At 34.7% G+C, this 18,886-nt stretch overlaps 3 protein-coding genes across 5 annotated transcripts in view; 1 reads left to right on the top strand and 2 right to left on the bottom strand.

The window, feature by feature from the left end:
• LOC117107152 (ATPase WRNIP1-like) overlaps nt 1-4,628 on the bottom strand; it is a 10,416-nt gene extending 5,788 nt beyond the window's left edge. Inside the window, exons 1-3 of the mRNA XM_033248725.1 lie at nt 3,835-4,628; nt 2,353-2,547; nt 1,621-1,850 (exon numbers count right to left, since the gene is read on the bottom strand). Of these exons, the coding sequence (XP_033104616.1) occupies nt 1,621-1,850; nt 2,353-2,547; nt 3,835-4,521 (1,112 nt within the window). The 5' untranslated portion in view covers nt 4,522-4,628. The remainder of the gene's footprint in view (nt 1-1,620; nt 1,851-2,352; nt 2,548-3,834) is intronic.
• A 16-nt stretch (nt 4,629-4,644) lies between these two features.
• LOC117107173 lies at nt 4,645-8,971 on the top strand. The gene is made up of 4 exons (XM_033248768.1): nt 4,645-4,780; nt 6,574-6,812; nt 7,322-7,453; nt 8,276-8,971. Exons 2-4 carry the CDS (start codon nt 6,575-6,577, stop codon nt 8,410-8,412), a joined length of 507 nt encoding a protein of 168 aa, XP_033104659.1. The 5' UTR covers nt 4,645-4,780; nt 6,574; the 3' UTR covers nt 8,413-8,971.
• A 926-nt stretch (nt 8,972-9,897) lies between these two features.
• On the bottom strand, nt 9,898-18,650 carry LOC117107158 (uncharacterized protein C20orf96-like). Of its 3 annotated transcripts, none has more exons than XM_033248738.1 (10): nt 18,520-18,650; nt 17,655-17,846; nt 16,907-17,129; nt 15,938-15,992; nt 15,160-15,204; nt 14,527-14,626; nt 13,991-14,148; nt 12,892-13,059; nt 11,858-12,000; nt 9,898-11,550 (listed from the first exon to the last, which is right to left on the bottom strand). In XM_033248738.1, exons 2-10 carry the CDS (start codon nt 17,800-17,802, stop codon nt 11,490-11,492), a joined length of 1,101 nt encoding a protein of 366 aa, XP_033104629.1. In that variant the 5' UTR covers nt 17,803-17,846; nt 18,520-18,650; the 3' UTR covers nt 9,898-11,489. The 3 variants fall into 3 exon arrangements, with proteins under 3 accessions (XP_033104629.1, XP_033104647.1, XP_033104639.1); XM_033248756.1 differs by having other exon boundaries at nt 17,655-17,809; XM_033248748.1 differs by having other exon boundaries at nt 17,655-17,853; nt 18,520-18,649.
• Between the last annotated feature and the right edge of the window lie 236 nt (nt 18,651-18,886).

The raw sequence follows: 18,886 nt of genomic DNA, 5'->3' as shown, positions 1-18,886 counted from the left end.
GGTTCTGCACACTCACAGTTTATTATTTATTCCTATGATTATTATTATTATTATTTATATTATAATGTATTATTATTTTATGTTATTATTGTAAATTTTTAACATTTAACTTTCCTTTATTCACGATTATAGTCGTTTTTCCTTGGAAAAAAGGTTAGGTTATCCTTTCCTTCAGTAATCTTCTTTTTTCTATTTAATATCTGCTCACGCCATGAAATATATTTCTTCAGATTCCTTTAGGTCTAACTATAAATTATAAGCATCATTTAATCATCATTACCACTTCATCATAAACATTTTGTTATCAATTTTGTGAATATACATTACGGGCTTACCAGTCTCAGTGTTATGTTCTATTTATTTAATTTACACTACGACACCCTTCATTCTTTCACGATAAATTCCAACGGCATTAAATCTGCATATAATATTTGAATAATTAGAATACGCCACTGACCTTATGCAAAAGGACTATGTTTACGGCGAATTTTAGCCTCTTTATAGCTGATACAGCAAAATACAATTCGATTGACTTAAAGTATGCCTTAATAATTCCGTAAAGCATACGGTACATTTGGGAGATAGTGTACGTCATGTAATTGAATGTAATGATTGAGTACAATTTAACATCAAAATTGTCTTGATCTCCACTGAATCTCCACTATACGTCATAGTAAGCGATGTACGTGATGTTTGCAATGGTTTATGATTGTTTATATATCTGTCTCTTATACACATCTAGATGTGTTTGACTATGCAGTACAGTAAACATATTTAAAAGAACAAAACGTGTTTTACATGGTGGTCACCTTGAAATTTAATATGGCTGCTAAATGACCTTGACCTAAAATGGCTGTCATAATGACCTCTGATGAGATAGTTCCTATCAAAAATTGAATTTTGTGAGCTTATGTATGATTTTGCTGTAAAACACAACCACTTACAAATTATTAAGATATTCTACGTATTTAACAGAAAAATTTAATTGAATGACCTTAAATGACTATCTGACCATGTCACAAGTGCTATAAATCATTGACCATGAAAATATATTTTTAGACATCATAATTCTTATTGGAAGTAGTTTAAAAGTCGATATATTGATAAATATAGGTTTTGCGTGGCAGCCATTTTGAAATTCAAGATGGCCGCCAGAATGACCTCAAATGAAATATTGTAGTTCATAGTAAAATTTTTGAATTCTGAGAGCCTGGGTATGATTCTAATGTAAAATTTGACAATTACGTAATTTTAAAGATACAGTACCATACAATATTTGACCTTGAATGACCTTAAATGACCTATTTGTGGCAATCTGACCAGGTCAAATATGATATGATGGTATTCCTCGATCATATAAACATACTCTTAGACATTATAATTATAATTCAAAGTGATTTAGAAGCGGAGATATAGATAAACATAGGTTTTATAAGGCTACCATTTTGAAATCCAAGATGGCCACCATAATGACCTCGGATGCGGTGGTTCCTACCAAAAATTGAATGCTATGACCATAAGGAGCATGTAAAAAAAAATTGGTGCTTTTGTCCGGAACATCCACATTAAGTCCAAATGTGGCCCTAAGCTGCCGTACTAAGTGAAATAATCCATACATACCTATTTGAAATAGAGAGAAGTGGTGCACTTTCATCTTCTTTCAGAATGGTTATTTCAAGTTCATTTGCTCCTCGTTCTAGTATCTTTTCTAAATGTTGTATAGGCAGCTTGTCTAAGACAACAACACGGCAACGACTCAGTAGTGCTGAGTTAACTCTGAAAGAGGGGTTCTCTGTTGTTGCTCCAATCAGAGTAATTGTTCCATTCTCAACGTGGGGTAGAAAGGCATCCTACAAAACAAAAACAAAGTGAACTAATAATTACAGGTCTCCCTCCCATTAAAGACCCCTCCCATTAAAGACCCCTCCAATAAAAGACCACCTCCAATTAAAGACCACTTTTTTGTGGTCTCATTTTAACAAAAATGTCTTATATCTTTATTATTCTAATTAAAGATCAAAGCTGCTAAACAGTGGCGGTTCTAGGATATATTTTCTAGAGGCTGGGGCGGCGAGCTTGTAGGTATGCCATGTGTTGGCTTGGCGTGGGCCTATTTCTATATCTTTTTTACTCTGACAGCCCGACGATCTCTGTTCATTGGGGGGGCTTGACCTGTCTGGTGGGGGGACTTAAGCCCCTGCTTCCTCCCCGCTGGTGCCGCCACTGCTGCTAAAGACCATGGAAACCCTAGTCCCAAAAGTGGAGGGAGACCTTTATATCATTTTGACCCAAAAAGATTGGATTTTGACTTATTTGAGTAGTAGACTAAATGTTACAGAAATTAATGTCTACCTGTTGTAACTTGTTAAACCTATGAATCTCATCAATGAACAGTATGGTCTTCCTCTTGAACATTTTCAGTTCATTTTTTGCAGCTGTTACAGCATTTTTTACTTCACTCAAGTTGCTAGTAGTTGCAGACAACTTTACAAATCTTGTACTTCCACTTTTCTTTGTTTTGCTTGCAATGACATGGGCCAATGAAGTCTGCAAAAAAATATATTTGTGTCAGTAAATTAAAACAGGTAAAAGTTATTAACTTCAATTAAAAAAATTGTTATCCAATAGTTATTTAACAGATGCCAAAATATTATTCATATACTTTTTTTTTACAAAGATAATGTATGGTTGGAATTCTTTTCAAGTTATGAAGTTTGTTTGTTTGTTTGTTTTATTTATTTCTGACATTTAAAATTATAAATTATCATATATAGATGAAATTAAAATAATGACATCTGCTAGTTATGGTAAAATTATTATAAATAATAATGATAAGATACGATACAATAATAAGTACCAGTACTTAAAAGTAAAATGTTATTTAAAATTGTAAATATAACAGATAAAATATGCATGTCTGGATAGGGTTCAATACACTATGTTCACTGAACATAAGCCCTGTTAAAATCAAATACAATAACATGACCAGAGTGGACACCTTTTCAAGCTTCTTACCCCACGAAACAATATTGTTTCTCGAGACTCCCATTTTGATTCTCGGGTGATAAGACCCTGTAACAATCTACCTGCACACAGTCACTTGAAAAAGCACTAAATCATTTCAAAGTTTCCTATGACCTACACATGGAAACACTGAGAGGAGGCAGTCTCCATGAGTGTTAACTCAAAGCCTCCTTATATCACTAAGGTAAGCATCACTAAGAAAGAGTATACAAAAAATAATTTATTGTAAAACTGTCAATAAAAAAAAATGTTTCAGTGAAAAACGTAATTTGTTTTAAATGTGTCCAAATGTGTCTAAATGGGGTGATAAGTATCTATTGATTCTTTTAAAGACATATACTGCCTGGGTTGAGTTAGGGCACGTAGAAAAAATTATTAGAATATCACTCTTTTTTTTTAACTTATGAGGGAGGGTGTTTTTTTTTTTTTTGTTTTTTTTTTATTTGGAACAATAGATTATTTCGCTTTTGTTTTTATCGATGAGGGAGGGACTGTTTATATTTGGTCTGTAATAGTAAATATTGTATAAAAACTGGTTTAATTTTATAGTTTTTTAAAGAAAATGTATTTGAAGTCACAAAATTGCATTGTTATTTTATGTTGTTGAAATAATTGTTGCGAAAATTTTTTTTTTTTATTACGGCATCAATATTTCCCGAATTTTTTACGCGGGCGGGAGTGATAATCTACTAAATTTTTCTATTTACCCTTATGAAAAACAATTTATTTTTTTTCTATGTTATTAACACTACATATGAGTCACATTTCAAAATTAATAAAAACTGAATTAAATATGTGACAAACATTTACCTTGCCACAGCCAGGGGGTCCCCACAATATACAAGATGGCACTTGATCGGTTTCTAATAACGTACGCAGGGCCGAATGTCTACCAATTGCTTGATGTTGCCCGATGTACTCTCCGAAGTCGACGGGCCGCATCCTTTCCGCTAGTGGCACAGACTGATTTGCTTTCTGTTTTGAATCGACAGAGGAGGTTGACTGAACATTTAGCCTACAGTCTGACTTTGATGAGTCTGTAACATTGGGAGTAAAACTTTCAATAGATGATACTGACATGTCTTTTATTGAAGAAGTCTGCTCTTTGAGTTGAGCAGTTTTTTGTGACTTTGCAGTTCTGTGAGGTGATACTGACGATGCCTGATTTTTATTTTGTGGTTGACGAAATATTGACTGCCATTGATTCGCCAAATGCTCTGATTTTCCTTCCACTCTAAGTTTCTTTGAGGCTGGAGGGTGAACCGTTGTTCCATCATCACTAGACCTGACAGTAGCCTTAGTACTGCTGATGGTGGTAGTGTTAGGGCTGCAGAGTGGGGTTTCATCCAGGGAACCTTTTTGATTCGAAGGAGGAGGAGGTAGCTCTTCAGCCTTGCCTGACTTCAAGCAGATATCTACGTGAGCATTAATAAAATTACAATTAACAGAAATACCGCAAATTGGACATTCTACGTCCGATGCAGATGATGAAAGCATTGCTTGCAAAAACAGGCCTAGGCCCTAGCCAAAAGTCAAAAGTAAGTGAATCGTGTGGCGTCCATATCTTGAATGTTCTTGTTTGTTTACATGTCTGCTGCCACCATTCTGAAACTGTATGTTCCATGTGCTCCTCCTCGACGTACTTGAATCGCTTTTCATAAAGCGAGTGTGCTACATGCCTTCTGCGCCATCTTTTTAGAAGTCGTTCGTAAAAAGTTTACGTTTTAGCCGGCGAATTTATCACCTCTGTTCAAAGGTAGGCTATGTACTATTTGTACATTAATCATACAATGGCATTTAGTTATAGTATCGGTTTATATTTTCTCAAAATGTGCATCATTAAAAGATGCTTTGTTTACTTTCATATCATTAGGCCCCATTTCATTTACTGTCCTACTACTACTCGGCCTACATACAGGCCTAGGATAGGCCTACCTAGCCTACTACTAGCTAGGCCTAGCCCCCCCCCCTAAGAGGGCCTAGGCCAGGCTAAGCTAGGCAGGCCTACAGTGCTAGGCGTTAGGCCTAGGCCCTCCTTCTTAGGCCTAGCTAGGCCACTACTAAGGTAAGGCTACAGAGAGGCCTGGGCCTAAAGTTAAGTTCCAAGCTAACCTAGGCTAGCTAGGCCTAGCAACAGGCCTAGTTCTAGGCTAGCTAGGCCTAGATAGGTAGCTAAAAACAGTAACAAAAACAACTTTCTAGCTCTGAAAAATCTTGGCCTAGCCTAGAAAGTCAGGACATGCCATATTATTACTGGAATTTTTATCATTATTTCTGTTGATTAATACCGTTAAAATATTAATAAACCTAGGCCTAAATTTATTCATTCATGATGAAATCATTATTTATCTTTATGTATAGGCCTTCGTCATTTTAAAAAGAATTTGATTTGATTTGATAGCATCAGAGTATAAGGCCACAAGAATGAAAGTTGTAGGTTTGCATCTGAAAAATTTTGAAAACACGAGGCATTTTTTCATTTTTCATTATTCATTATTTTTTTTATAAATGCTGTCCACAAGCCGCAGCATTGGTAATTTTACATTTATTACCAAGAAACAATGCTTACAGTCATAAATGTACACTAGCCTATAAAACAGATCCTTTTCTACATTTAAGACCTCTTTAAACATACGAGATTTCCTATTGGTCAGAAAGATCGATTTGACCCGTAAATGACCTCAGCAGTGATCGGCGATCATGGTGCGATGTGGCAGTGATCAGTGATGAATAGATCGTTTTTCTGTCTGTTTACGACTTAGAAAGTCCGTTTTTTAAAACGAAGTATATTTTTTTTCAAAATAATGAAAATTTTTGTGCGGTAGCTTTTTAGGCATGCGGGTGGTGGACGCAAACCTACAACTTTCATTCCCGTGGCCTTATATGAAATCCAATTTTGGTAATAACATTTGCTGATTCAAGATAAATTAGCTTCTACTATAAGACCTCATATTACAACTATCCTTCATCATTTATATTTTTTTATGTAAACCTATGGAAGGCTATCCAATGATGTCAGTGTTCAGCCCAGCACTTACAGTAAAATAGTCCTACCATTAAACCTCAAATAGAAGCCCTGGGGGGTTTTTTTTAGGACCCTTGAATGGGCTGCTTTTCGGGATGGTCATCTTTTCGAGATTATTTTGCAAAAAAGACGGGGCTTTTTTTAATGATTGCTGTAATATTTGGAAGAGCTACTATACGACATACGAATTTCGTAATTTTGTTGTATTTATTTTTTTTTGACTTTTAACCATGCTAATGTGAATAGAATAATATTTGATGCTGACATGCTATCATAATCATCAAAGATAACGTCAGTCTGAATGTAAATACTACATGAAAATGAAGCTCATACTATCTTGATTAGAAGCCCATGGGCCATGTTTCCAGGATGGGCTTCTTTTCGAGATGTGCTTCTTCTCGAGGTTTTACGGTAGATTATTTAATCAAACTACTGTACCTTATAAATTTCTGCAATTTTCATTCTGTTATCCATTTAATTGATTTTTTTTTTTTGTTGACTGTCATGTTCTTTTGTTTCTGTAGGATGGCTCTCCTAAGATTAACCTCACAAAACATTAGGTTCGTTGCACGCCGATTTGCTGGAACGGTCGTCCCTGTTTCCCGTGAAGGCGACCCAAACTATATCTATGCTGATAGGTTGGACTTCCCAGCTCCTAAAGTAAAGTTTGTCAGAGATGAAAACCTAACACCAGAAATGAAGTCATTAAAAGACAAGGAAGCTGGAGATTGGAAAAATTTAACAGCAGATGAAAAAATCCAGTGTAAGGAGCAGGTTTTTATTTGTTATAAAAACTATACAGTATTATGTTGCAATTGCTATGTTTATGTGTTGCAGTAAATTGTCACATTTTCTCATGAGAGTACAGATGTATTGAAAGTACTTTAGCCATTGTGTGCGATAGTGAAATCAATTAAATTACAGTATATAGTTACGTTTCTAATAATACCGTAGCTGATGTTGGTTAATTTTGGTGGTGCAAAGATTTGCCCAATAGGATGGAGGAATATCCCCGACAAGAAGGCCATTTTTCTTAATGACAAAATAAGGGGGAAAAACTTGCATCGTAATCACAGCCGCCACCATCTGCAGCAGGTTCCGCACTTCAAAACCAGACAGGAAGGGGGTGTGGCCAGAATGAATGGTTGACAGAGCAGGTGATGTGCTGTTCCCTCGAAAAACCCTGATGAAAACAGTTTTATAAATCCACTTTCAGTTACTTGCAATATTATTAATTTTAATAATTATGTAAATATTGATACTTTATTACAGTATATAGATTGAGTTTTAACAAAACATATGCGGAGATGCGTGCTCCAACCGGAGAGATGCGTTATATTATTGGTGGTATTTGCATTGGATTAGCTGTATCAGCTCTTGTATTTGGATTCCAAAAGAAATTTAGTAAGTGCAGTTAGCAAGAATAAATATCTAATTTAACTAATCAAATTTACTCATAACATGTTACAAAAATTCAAAAGAACATGCTATCATGGAGTGTGGATAGTAAACTATAGCTTTATATTTATTCATTATTTGTGAATAGAAAATGTTCAAGATATATCTCTTAAACATTCAATAATGATCTTGTAATGCAGTGTAAATGATTTCATTATACATTATACTTACTATTCATTTTGAGGATCTCATCTCTTTATCCTGGATTATGTTATGATGTATAATTTTTAACTTTAAAGATTTAGTCTTCGCAAAGAAGAAATTATAATTACTGTAGCACAGAATTAAATTATAGAGGGTGCCCTTGTAGTCATGTGGCTTATTTGTAATGATTCTTTTGTTCAAATTCTTTATAACTATTTCTCATGGCATAAAAACTGAAAATACCCCACACTCAAAGGGATCTACACATTACAGTAAGTTTTATATGGCTTGCCCATATACGGGTGTGATACAGTACATCATTAACGTGCCCATATATGAGAAAATCAAAAGTTTTATTTGTAAATGAGACAAGGCTAAAGACTCATGATGCGAATTGGTTTATTTATATTCAGTGTGTAACCACTACACATATCAGCACTCATGAAGATTCAGATTCCTGGGCTACGATCTCATAGGCATACATGCATGGTATATAGCCCTGTGTCCCAGGGGAGGATGGGGTGGGAGGGAGGTGGTTGAATTCTAATACACCTGCAACTATGCATATACTACATAAGTGCAAGGAAGTTTGTTTATATTTAAAAATTTCTTATCTTTAAACAGTCTCACCAGAATTGCCACATAGTTTGAATGAAGAATGGCAAGAAGAACAGCTGAAATACAATATATCTATCCGTAACAACCCTGTGACAGGCGTCGCATCACAATGGGACTACGAAAAAAACGAGTGGAAAAAATAGATTAGTAGACGGCTGGTGTGAAAAAAATAACATGCAATTTAGGAGTTTAAAAGAAAAACAGATGTTAATAGAATTTGGGGCAGTCATCATTTATTGAAATAATTCACATTTAATGTCATGTAATCTTTTCATCCAATGGTAAAGTTTTTGTGGTTAGCAGTAATAAAACAAGGTAAAGAATGTGAAGGAACTGATGATGTATTGAAAAAGAAATTAATTAATTGTTGATTGAAGTTATATATTAATTGGTAATTTCTCACCAAAGACGCAAAAGACCTCAGTATTCACACAGAGTTCCTATTATATTTACAGCATATATTGAATAGATTTAAGTGCATGTCATGTAAATACCAAATGTACTGGATGTTCAGCAGCTCTTAATATTAATTGATTGTTTTGTAAACCACTACATTTCCATTTTGAACACCTCATGCAATTCAGGTATTGCATTATATAATTTGAAGAAATCATTGTTTCTACTAAAGCAAGTCTAAATTTGAAAATGATATGCCTTTGGTGTGATATTCATTAAAGTATTATTGAGTGACTGTTTAAATTATTGTCGCAGTTTTATCTTCATTGCCTGTTATTTTTTAAAGCATGCACTGTTAAGATGGTTTCCATCTACACCTTTTTTGTTTTCTCATAAGATATTTGGCTTCAAATGACAAGAATGGCGAGTCAAAAATGAATGACAAAAATTATATAAGGACGAAACCGAAGATTACGAATGGTTCTGGTGCAGAAAAGATAATCGTCCAGAGAGCATGGCTCATGACAAGAATTCTGAGTGAATGAATTGTGAGTTTCAACAGCAGATGAAATTAGTGGTGGTGATGGTGTATAAGCTTGCTGGCCATCTGCCGATTGAGATTAGCAGGATCATTGCAGGGCTTCTTGCAAACTCGCATGAAAAGATGCAAATTGTCGGGAAAAGAAAAAGAGAAATAGACAAATGTAAGAAGAGGAAAGTTGGAAAGATACTGTCCAGGGAGCTCTCATCTGTGCAGGATAAAACATCCTCATTTTGAAATTAGCATCAGAAGAAAATGTGAATCCACTCTGCAGCTCAAATCATGCCAACCACAGTCTCAGGATTAGTTAGATTGCTGAAAAAAAATCAATCACAAGATATTGTTTTAAAAAATGAATAAACACCGAGAGACGCTTATACGAGAGGGGTGCTTATTCAAATGGAGTGCCAGTACAGTACTTTAGTATAAAATTTGTTAATAGGAATAATAGAGCATATCTCTTGCATGAATCATAGATCATATTCAGGCCTTAAACATTGTCAAGAATGTTTTAGGCATGAATAACAATAACTATTTGTTCTCGTTTTTGTAAGGTTACCAAATCTCCCTATTAACATAGACATCAACTGCCCTAAATAATCTGTACCCAACTGATGTTCTTGATGTCAAATCATTTCCTAAAGTGCTTACTATTTTCCACTGAAATCAAAGGAGAATGAAAATAAGCGTATTTGTGTCACAATATAGTATTTATTACCTTTATCCTTTGCATCATGCAATGTGGACAAACAGTTTTATTCTAATTAATAATTTTACAGAAATATTATAAAATCTACCTTAAAAATATATTTTTATTAATAAGACATTTCAGGCTTGCCATCCCAAAATCAGCATTGGTGACCAAAAAATGAAAATTGACTTTTTAATATATCCTTATCCTCCACATTGTAAGCTTTAAACTGATGAGTCATTTTACTAGTATCAACTTACTATTGCTAAAGTTATGAGTAAAAGTATTACAGCTTCTCTGTACTAAACTCTACAATACTGCCATATTCTTATGCTAATTACTCAGTTCAACAAATTAGCTACAGCATGTTGGTTTTGGAATGGCGAGCCTCGTATATAGTTAATAGCCCTTTAATTACAAGGTAGACATTAGGCCCTATGGAAAGCAGCAGTTGTCAAAATAACTACAAATTTTCACTAAAATTATATTTTTATTAGAAAATCTAAAATTATATAAAACAAAAAGATTTTATTATAGTCTAATTCAACATGCTGGGGTGTGGGTGGATGTGGTACCGTTAGCTATTAGCAAATTAAATGTTCAACGATGGCACAAAGAATTTCTCAACAACTTCCTGTAATCTAAACAACGGATATTAATGTTAAACACATAGAGAAACAACAAAGAAATATTTCTAGAAATTGGCACATCAAAATTACTGAAGCACCAAACAGTAAGCATCTAGAAAACAACTAAAACCCAAAACAAAGGCTCTTGTGGCTCTAACCATGTACAGGTCTCCCTCCAAATAAAGACCACCACTAAATACAGACCACTTCCAATTAAAGAACACTTTTTTCTGGTCCCATATTAACAAATGTCTTAACTTTATTATTCTAATTTAAAGCTGACCGAAGCTGTTAAAAACCCAAGTCCCAAAATTCATTATGCAGCCAACTCTTCACTGATTAAAACGCCTCCTTTTGGCCAGATTTTAAAGACTTATTCAGTGGTGGATCCATGAATTGCAAGTAGAGCGCTCCAGGGACTTGTGCTTTTACAGATAGAAGATCCATACTTAATCACTTCGTCCTTTGAGGAAACACATTAATGTTATTAATGTGTTTCCTCAAAGGACCAAATGTTAATGCCATACATACAATATTACCTGCTGTATGCCTTTCTAAGCCCCTTTTTAGGCAATTAATGTTAATTAAGCAGAACAAAATCTAAATCAAAACAATTAAACTAGAAGCATGGTAGAGCCAATCACATAGTTAAACAGGCATGGAAAGATATTCTTTAATTAATGGTTAACCTACCATCTGGGTTAGAGACACTTCAAATACAGTAGTACTATAGCCATTTTTTTTTAATGAGACACTTAATTGGAAGGAATTTCTTTGGATTTATTTATATTTTAAGCTCAATAAAAATATAGTAAAGCCTAACCTTTTAAAAAACCATTGAAAAACATATTATTTATTCACACAAATACACACTATACTTCTGGGAATGTATGCACTACTGTTTATTTAAATATGGATGCACCTGCACGTAGATGGAAGTTGCCACACCCCTGCCCTAACACCTCATATTGAAAGCCATTCTTGGACTGGTATATCTAGTACAACCTCCATATCTGGAGTGCACCTGTAAGAAGAAAGGCATGGCTGTTAATATTTTATCTTTAAAAGATCAACATTTGTATAAGAAAATATACAAGATAATTTTATCGTAGTAATGTATAACAAGGTATATATACAAAATAATGATTAAATTAAATTAAGGCAATAGCAACAAGGATTGAGGATTCAAAAAGCCAGGCTAACACAGCTTTGGCAGCTTGCATGCGTTTTGTCAGACTGCAGGGGAGTCATGCTTGTCCAACAACACAAGGGAAATTTCTCTCTATTTTAAATTCCTGGAACCGCCACCGATTTAAGTTATCTATACTTACTTTGGTAATGTACGATACAGGTGAGGAAACAGCTGTTGGCGAACGCTAATCTCTGGACTCACTTTGAGAGAATCTACCTCCTCTTTCAATTTTTCATTATCACCCTCTAACTTCACAAGTGTTTGCTGATGTTCCTCAATTTCCTAATAATTAAAAAGAGTAAAATGAAATACTTTTTTTTGTACACAACAAAATTGTTCTAAGCAACACGCAAACTGAAATTAAGCCTGTATATGAAACTTCGAATGATATTGAGGTTAGGAAGAACACCAAAGTTATGTTCCTTAAGTGTAAGCTCACCCTCCTTGAACAATGGATCTTTCCGGAGTGTCAATCAACCTTAACAACTGACCAATCAGAACAGAGCCAACAAATATGCATATGTCCTACAAACACACAAGCTATCCCACAATGCAGGTTGTGCATATGTTTTTACACTGCTGTTTTATGGGACCTTAGCAAAAATATACATGCCTGGGCCACTGAAGAAAACAATACGATGACGAGCGCGCAACAAATGGTTCTTAATGACGGATCGGTTAAGACCGCCACCAACAATCAGCAGGGCCGTCGTGTCATCTATCGCTCACAGAGAGCGGAGTTAGATTCGTCGTACAATGCAGTGAGTGCTCAGTTTTAATTCAAGAAAGTTAAGATGTCCCGAAGCAAATGTCTTAAAGCTGATTCATTAAACCATCTTAGCAAAATCTTAGCTTGAAAATCGTCTTAGATGACAATCAACATTTTTTTTTATGCAATTTTTAAGCTAAGCAGTATTGTTAAGTTTGACTTCAGCAAAAAAAAATTTAGATGTATTTAAGCTGATTTCTAGTTTGATAAATCCGGCCCCTCTAAGTGGAAAAGTCCATTCGGCCAAATACGGAATAAGGGTGTGCTATACCTGGAAACTCCCCTTCCACAAAAAAAATGACAGCATAATGTTCTCTAGTTTCACTTCTTTGCTTTATTTAGTTTACATTTTCTATTAATTATATAATTAATAATTATTCTTGTTATTATTATTAACTGTATACCTTTTTCATAACCATATTCTGTAATGCCATGTCCTTGAGGCTTTCATGCATGGATGAAATGGCATTCTCTGTCACTTCTGCTTTGATGTCTTCAATTGCCTCTTGACCTTTCACCTCATACTTCTCTTGCTCAATTGCAATTACACTTTCCAAATCAACCTGCTCTGCCTGCAAAGAAGAAATGATTTGATTAAAATGATGTATATATGTTAATTAGTTATTAATTACAAATTACCTTCACAACTACCAACTTATGCTGATAACAAGCACCATCACTACTACCAACTGATATCAATACCATTACCATTAATAACCAACTGATGCTAATAATACCAAATACCATCACCATTGCCAACTGATGCTGACAGCAAACACCAACACCTGTATCAACTGATGCTGATAACAAATAGTAGACTATCACCATTACTGACTACTGATACCATTAAACACCATCTACTGCTGATACCAACAAATACCAAAAATTACCATCACTACTACCAACTGCCAAATATACCTATCACCACCTAAACTAACATCACAAAATTTAACACTATTAATTTCTAACACCAGCAACCATCACCATTTACTGTCAATCACCATCAATACCACCAATTACATTATACTACTACACCACCAACATTTTGCACTAAATATCATATTTAAATTAATTTTATCAGTTAAAATCATCTATACTAAATTGAGTATAGGAAAAAAATGTTTGTAACAATTTACCGCACAGGTGCCTGCACAATTCTGGAAGAAATTTTAGCACTATCTTTTTAGGCCCTTTATCATGAAGAGAATTTTTTGATTTCCTATTTATCTCCCTTAAAACATTGTAAAATTTTACACTAACTCAAATCTAAAAACTAAATTAATTCAGTACGGTACAGCAGAAGGTAGTAATATTCAGTAGGATTAGGTACTGTAAGTGGAATGCACCACATCAGTGCTGTCGATACAAAGGCATAAATAACAAAAAAAAAAAAAAGTGGCCACTTGTATGGCATTACGTATTAAGACCTAGTGGGTTCTACAAACATAGCATGATTATCTAAACATTAGGATACTGACAGCCTAAGTCCTACTAATCACATACCTCAAAATCTTTTGCTAACTGTTCAACTTGTTTTCGCAGTGCACTGATTTTCATAGCTTTTACAGGGTATTCTTTATCCTTATAACTGAGCAGGACACTCAACTCAGCTCTTCTGTCTTTCAACAACAGCTTTACCTCCGTCAGTTGCTTTTCGAGGCCTGTCAGTTAAAAAAGGCAATAAAGAATAATCATCATAAAAGTAACAGCAGTGGCAGCAGAAGTACTGTAACCATAGCAGTAGTTGCAGCATTAGTAGTAGCAGTGTAGCAGTGGTAATAGTAGCAGTAGTGGTAGCTGTAGCAGTGGTTGTGTGGTGCCAGCAGTAGTGAGAGTTCTGGGGTCTGCCTTGCGCAGACCCAAAAATACTAAAACAATGATCGTAATAAATGATGAATCTCTCCACAACCTCACACTCACCTTTGACCCTCCCCTTACTGTCCCTTGATCCCCTTCGCATCCCATGTCCTTCCCCCATGATATACAGTATTATTTAATCCCATCCTCTCTTAAACATGCCTTCATCCTCTCACACATACCTTTGAGTCCTACATTCACCTCTTGCTGCGTAGTTTCTAACTCCTTGACAGCTTTTGCCTTTTCTACGTCAAACTTTGAAGTTAATGTCGACACAGCACCCTGTAATTCAAGTAATAATAAATGATGATAATATTACTGTATTGGCAATAATATAACAATGCAAGTTTCTAGAATAAGGGGTTGTTGCAGAATGTTTCTTCCAAACCAAAGTAATAACATTAATTTTTAAAAGCCTCTGATAAAAAATAAATAAAATTAGAAAACAATGTCAACAAGCCAATACAGATAATTTCATAATGAAATAGATCGGATGTTTACATTTTACCAGATGGGTATTATAGGCCTAGGCTGGGGGTGCAGGGTGCAGATGCATCCCACCACCATGAGGGCAAACTAGTTCCACTAAATGGACTAAAATACTAAAAATGACTATTAACTTTTCATTGGAATAGGGATTTAATTCCGCGTTCTCAATTTTTGCACCCACACCCACCCATGCCTTTTTGCACCCCTCCTCCCCAGCCCAAAACAAGCCTACGCTCCTGCACCAGGCATAAATTGATGAACACAGCTTGTTATCCAGTTATGTGTGGATACAATATTGGCACTTTAAAGTAATCAAGGTTGCTTACCCGATAACGTTCATACTTCTGTAAAAGCTGTTTCACGTCTTTATGCTGTAAAAGTAGTCGGTAATAATTATAATTATAATATCAAATATCATGGTCCATGCTAATATCAACATGCAAGCATGGTGTCACAGAGAAAAATATTTTTGTAAGTTTCCTGAAAAAATGTTACATCTGTAATTGCTTGATTGTGAAACTTAATTAATAAAAAATTTGAAACCTTATTCATTCAATTTCATTTTTTATTTTTAACAAATAAGTTTAAAATATAGAATCGCACAGTTAGGTATCACTTTCTGCAGAGTTTTTTTTCCTACAATTATAGTACTGTAGTGTCCAATGGATTTTCGGCATGATGAAATATTTTAAAAAGAACTTACAACCCTTAAATGTGGCAAAGAAAAGTCAAACCAGTCACTCGTCGCAAATCGTGTTTCTGAGATAATGGTCAAAACATGCTGGAATTTTTAACGATGTGGTGATGGTCTTTGCCTCAAAAATGCCCAAAATCATAAATTTGAAGGCTGATTTCTCAAATATTGTTCCTTAAATAGTTCAATGTTTAAATGCTTGTAAATTTGTAACGAAATGTCAGATTTGAATGATTCTTTTACCATTTTATAGCTCATATTTTACTGTTTAACACTGTATTAATAACTAAAAATCGATATTTGCAACCAGTGACTCGTTTGGCTTGTCTTTGCCACAAATATTATTTGGCGACTCAATTTTGGGTTGTGACCCATTGTTTGAAAATTGCTGTTCTGTACAATGTACTTACAGTGGCTTCTTCTGCACCTTCAATTTCTGTCCGCAGCTTCTCATTTTCATTCAATCTACAATTCTTTATTAAGGAACAATTGTCAACAATGTTTTTCATGGACATGTAAAGCTCTGTCCAGACTATCAAATTTCCTTTGACAAAAAAACTGTTGTATGCCCATATATAGTCATGCTGTGTCTATATATGGTCATGATGTGATGTCATCATGACCATATATAGGCATATCACTTGTATTTTTTTTCCAGATATGATTTTGATAGTCCGAATAGGGCTTTATAACAAGACTAGTCACAAGACTTGTTGTTCCTACCACTAGACGTGTTTCTGGTGACAAAGCATTTAGTGTCATTGGACCCAGGTTACGGAATAACCTCCCAGTTATCATCTGTGAATCCGACAATCTGGTTGATTTTAAAAGGCTTTTAAAAACCCATTTGTTTCCAAAAATTTGAGTTTGTTTTGGAATTTCAACTTCATATTTGTAATCATTTTAGGTACTTTGTTTTATGATATTGCCATTTTAATCTGAATTTTAATTACTTGTTTTTATCTTATGAATGTGTATGGCTAACTATGTTTCAATGTGTACAGCACTCTGGTCTCTTTTGGAAGGGCACCTAATAAATGATGATGATGAAGATGATGATAATGATGATGATGACGATGATGACGATGATGATGATGATGATGATGATGATGATGATGATGATGATGATGATGATGATGATGATGATGATGATTATATTTGCCAATTAAAACAGAATCCAATTAAAAAAAAATAATCTTGTTTTCTAAATTTATTTGCAATGGTCTTAAATTGGCTGAGTGCTCATAGTATCAGTGCTAAACACTGTATCAGTTTTAAAGAGTTTTCACATTTTATCATAACAGGACATGTATCGATTTGATATTGTATGTGTGATATTGTATTGATAAACAAACCAACCCTTAAGAATAAAAGGATACAAAACCTCCTGCCTACACTTGTAGTTTCCAACAGCTTGTTTCCTAGATTTGATTAGCAGTTCTAGAACCTTGATCTCCCTGTGTCTTTGAGCAATCGCTTCGTCATCGCTAGGCCCTGATGGCGGTTCAATCCTCTTGTGGCTGTGATTGCAAACAGAAGAAGAACTGGGCATTCCAAACCTGTGACCACTCTTTACTTGAATTGATGAGTTAAATGGAACATCTGTGGTATTGCGATGACAAATATAAACATTATATTTTAACAACGATTTTTAGAAAATTCAAAATATGGATCAACTGATGCAGAAGAAAATTATTTTCTAGTTATATTATATATTATTAAATAGTATAAGAAGTACTAGCATGGAGGTATAATAAAAGTTCATACCTCTATGTTTGGAGAAGGATTAGTAGTTACATATAAATCAGTTTAATATAATTAACTTTAACAGAAAACAAAAAATAGTACAAAATATACAGTATAATTTTTTGTATCCCTGCTCACCTAATGCAAATGTTTGGTGAAACTTTTGGGTCATGATTCATAGTTTAGGAAGCATGGGAATAAAGGATCATATTTCTCCAGCAGGTTGCATAATAACATCACAAGATTTCACATCTATCTTCAGAAACAGTCTGTTTCATTCATGCTCTAATATTAGTATCAGGTTGAAGTGCAATTTACAATAGTAGGCCTAGTTCACATATTATAAATAAATATAAAGGAATATCGCATGTGCATTTTTACCAGGTAATAGTCTACTTGAAGGTGTAGTGTTAAGAATCTTCTGGACACGTTTCTTTCGCTCTTTCCTTTTCCATTGATCGTAGTCAACCGGTTTGATATCAATAGCACCAAGGGACTTCAGAATGGCTTCATCCTCTCTACTGGTCATCTTTCAGCTACTTTGAATTAAGAATTATTTAGAAAACTGTGGTTCTGTTAACTTAAAAATAAAAAAAATTAGGAAATCAGCAGGTTAAAAATTCCTTTTAAAGTCAGACTCCAGAGGAAAAAAAATTTTTGATATTTCGTAGAGCTGATTTTTCTAAGACAGAAAAAAGTTGTTTGATGAAAAACTGGGGAACGGTGAACGAGATACAGATTTTTAAATATTTAAAAACTGGGGGGAAAGGGGCGTAACCGCCCATTTTTACATCTTTTTCCCCCAGTTTTTAAATATTTTTAAAAATCTGTATCTCATTCACCGTTGCTTAGTTTTTGATCAAACTACTCTTTTTCTGTCTTAGAAAAATCAGTTCTACAGCATATCAAAAAAATATTTTCCTCCGGAGCCTAGACTTTAATACCTAACTGCATTAGTGCCCAGTCACTGCTGGTGGATGCCGCCAGGGGGGGGGGGCTCTGCTAGCTGATAGAGGCCTAGGTCTATCTAGGGCCTAGCCTACAAATACAAAGAAAGGCCTCCTCTCTTCTCTGTTGGATGGAGTTGGCCCTAGGCCTAAGGCCTTGCTAGAGAGAGGACGAGACCACATGATGAGTGAATACTTCGACCTTTCTTGCTCGTTGGAGGCCTAGCCTAGGCCTAGCTTTTGGCCTAGCCTAGGTCTGTCCTGGTCGTTTATCAAATGAAATTAAAATTCATAATTACTTTTTAAATATCACATAGTTGGTATTCTAATTAAAATGAATCCACAACAATCTGATCAACATCTTATCGAAGTCCGATGTTTACTTTCAGCAGCCATCTTTGATTTGTTGCTAACGATTTCTGTGTTATCTACCGCCCTCTTCAGGACAGAGAGACACCAAACCTTGAGCTCATAACATAATACACACACCCCACCCGTACCCGTACCCATTAAAGATAAAAATAATATTAAAAATATCCATTGATTGATTAATAATAACGCGACGTCATTGGATGCATTTTTGACAAATTGAGTAGGGCTACAGTAATTTAATTCTACATGAGGAACTTAGATGTGCAGTGGTTCAATTCATACCAGGTGCCTATG

Source organism: Anneissia japonica, unplaced genomic scaffold (genome assembly GCF_011630105.1).
Source record: "Anneissia japonica isolate Jap-2015-1 unplaced genomic scaffold, ASM1163010v1 scaffold3945_len365852_cov175, whole genome shotgun sequence".
In the NCBI taxonomy this organism is placed as follows: Eukaryota; Metazoa; Echinodermata; class Crinoidea; order Comatulida; family Comatulidae; genus Anneissia; species Anneissia japonica.
The sequence above is the reverse complement of the archived record's forward strand: the minus strand, read 5'-3'. Positions and strand labels throughout refer to the sequence as shown.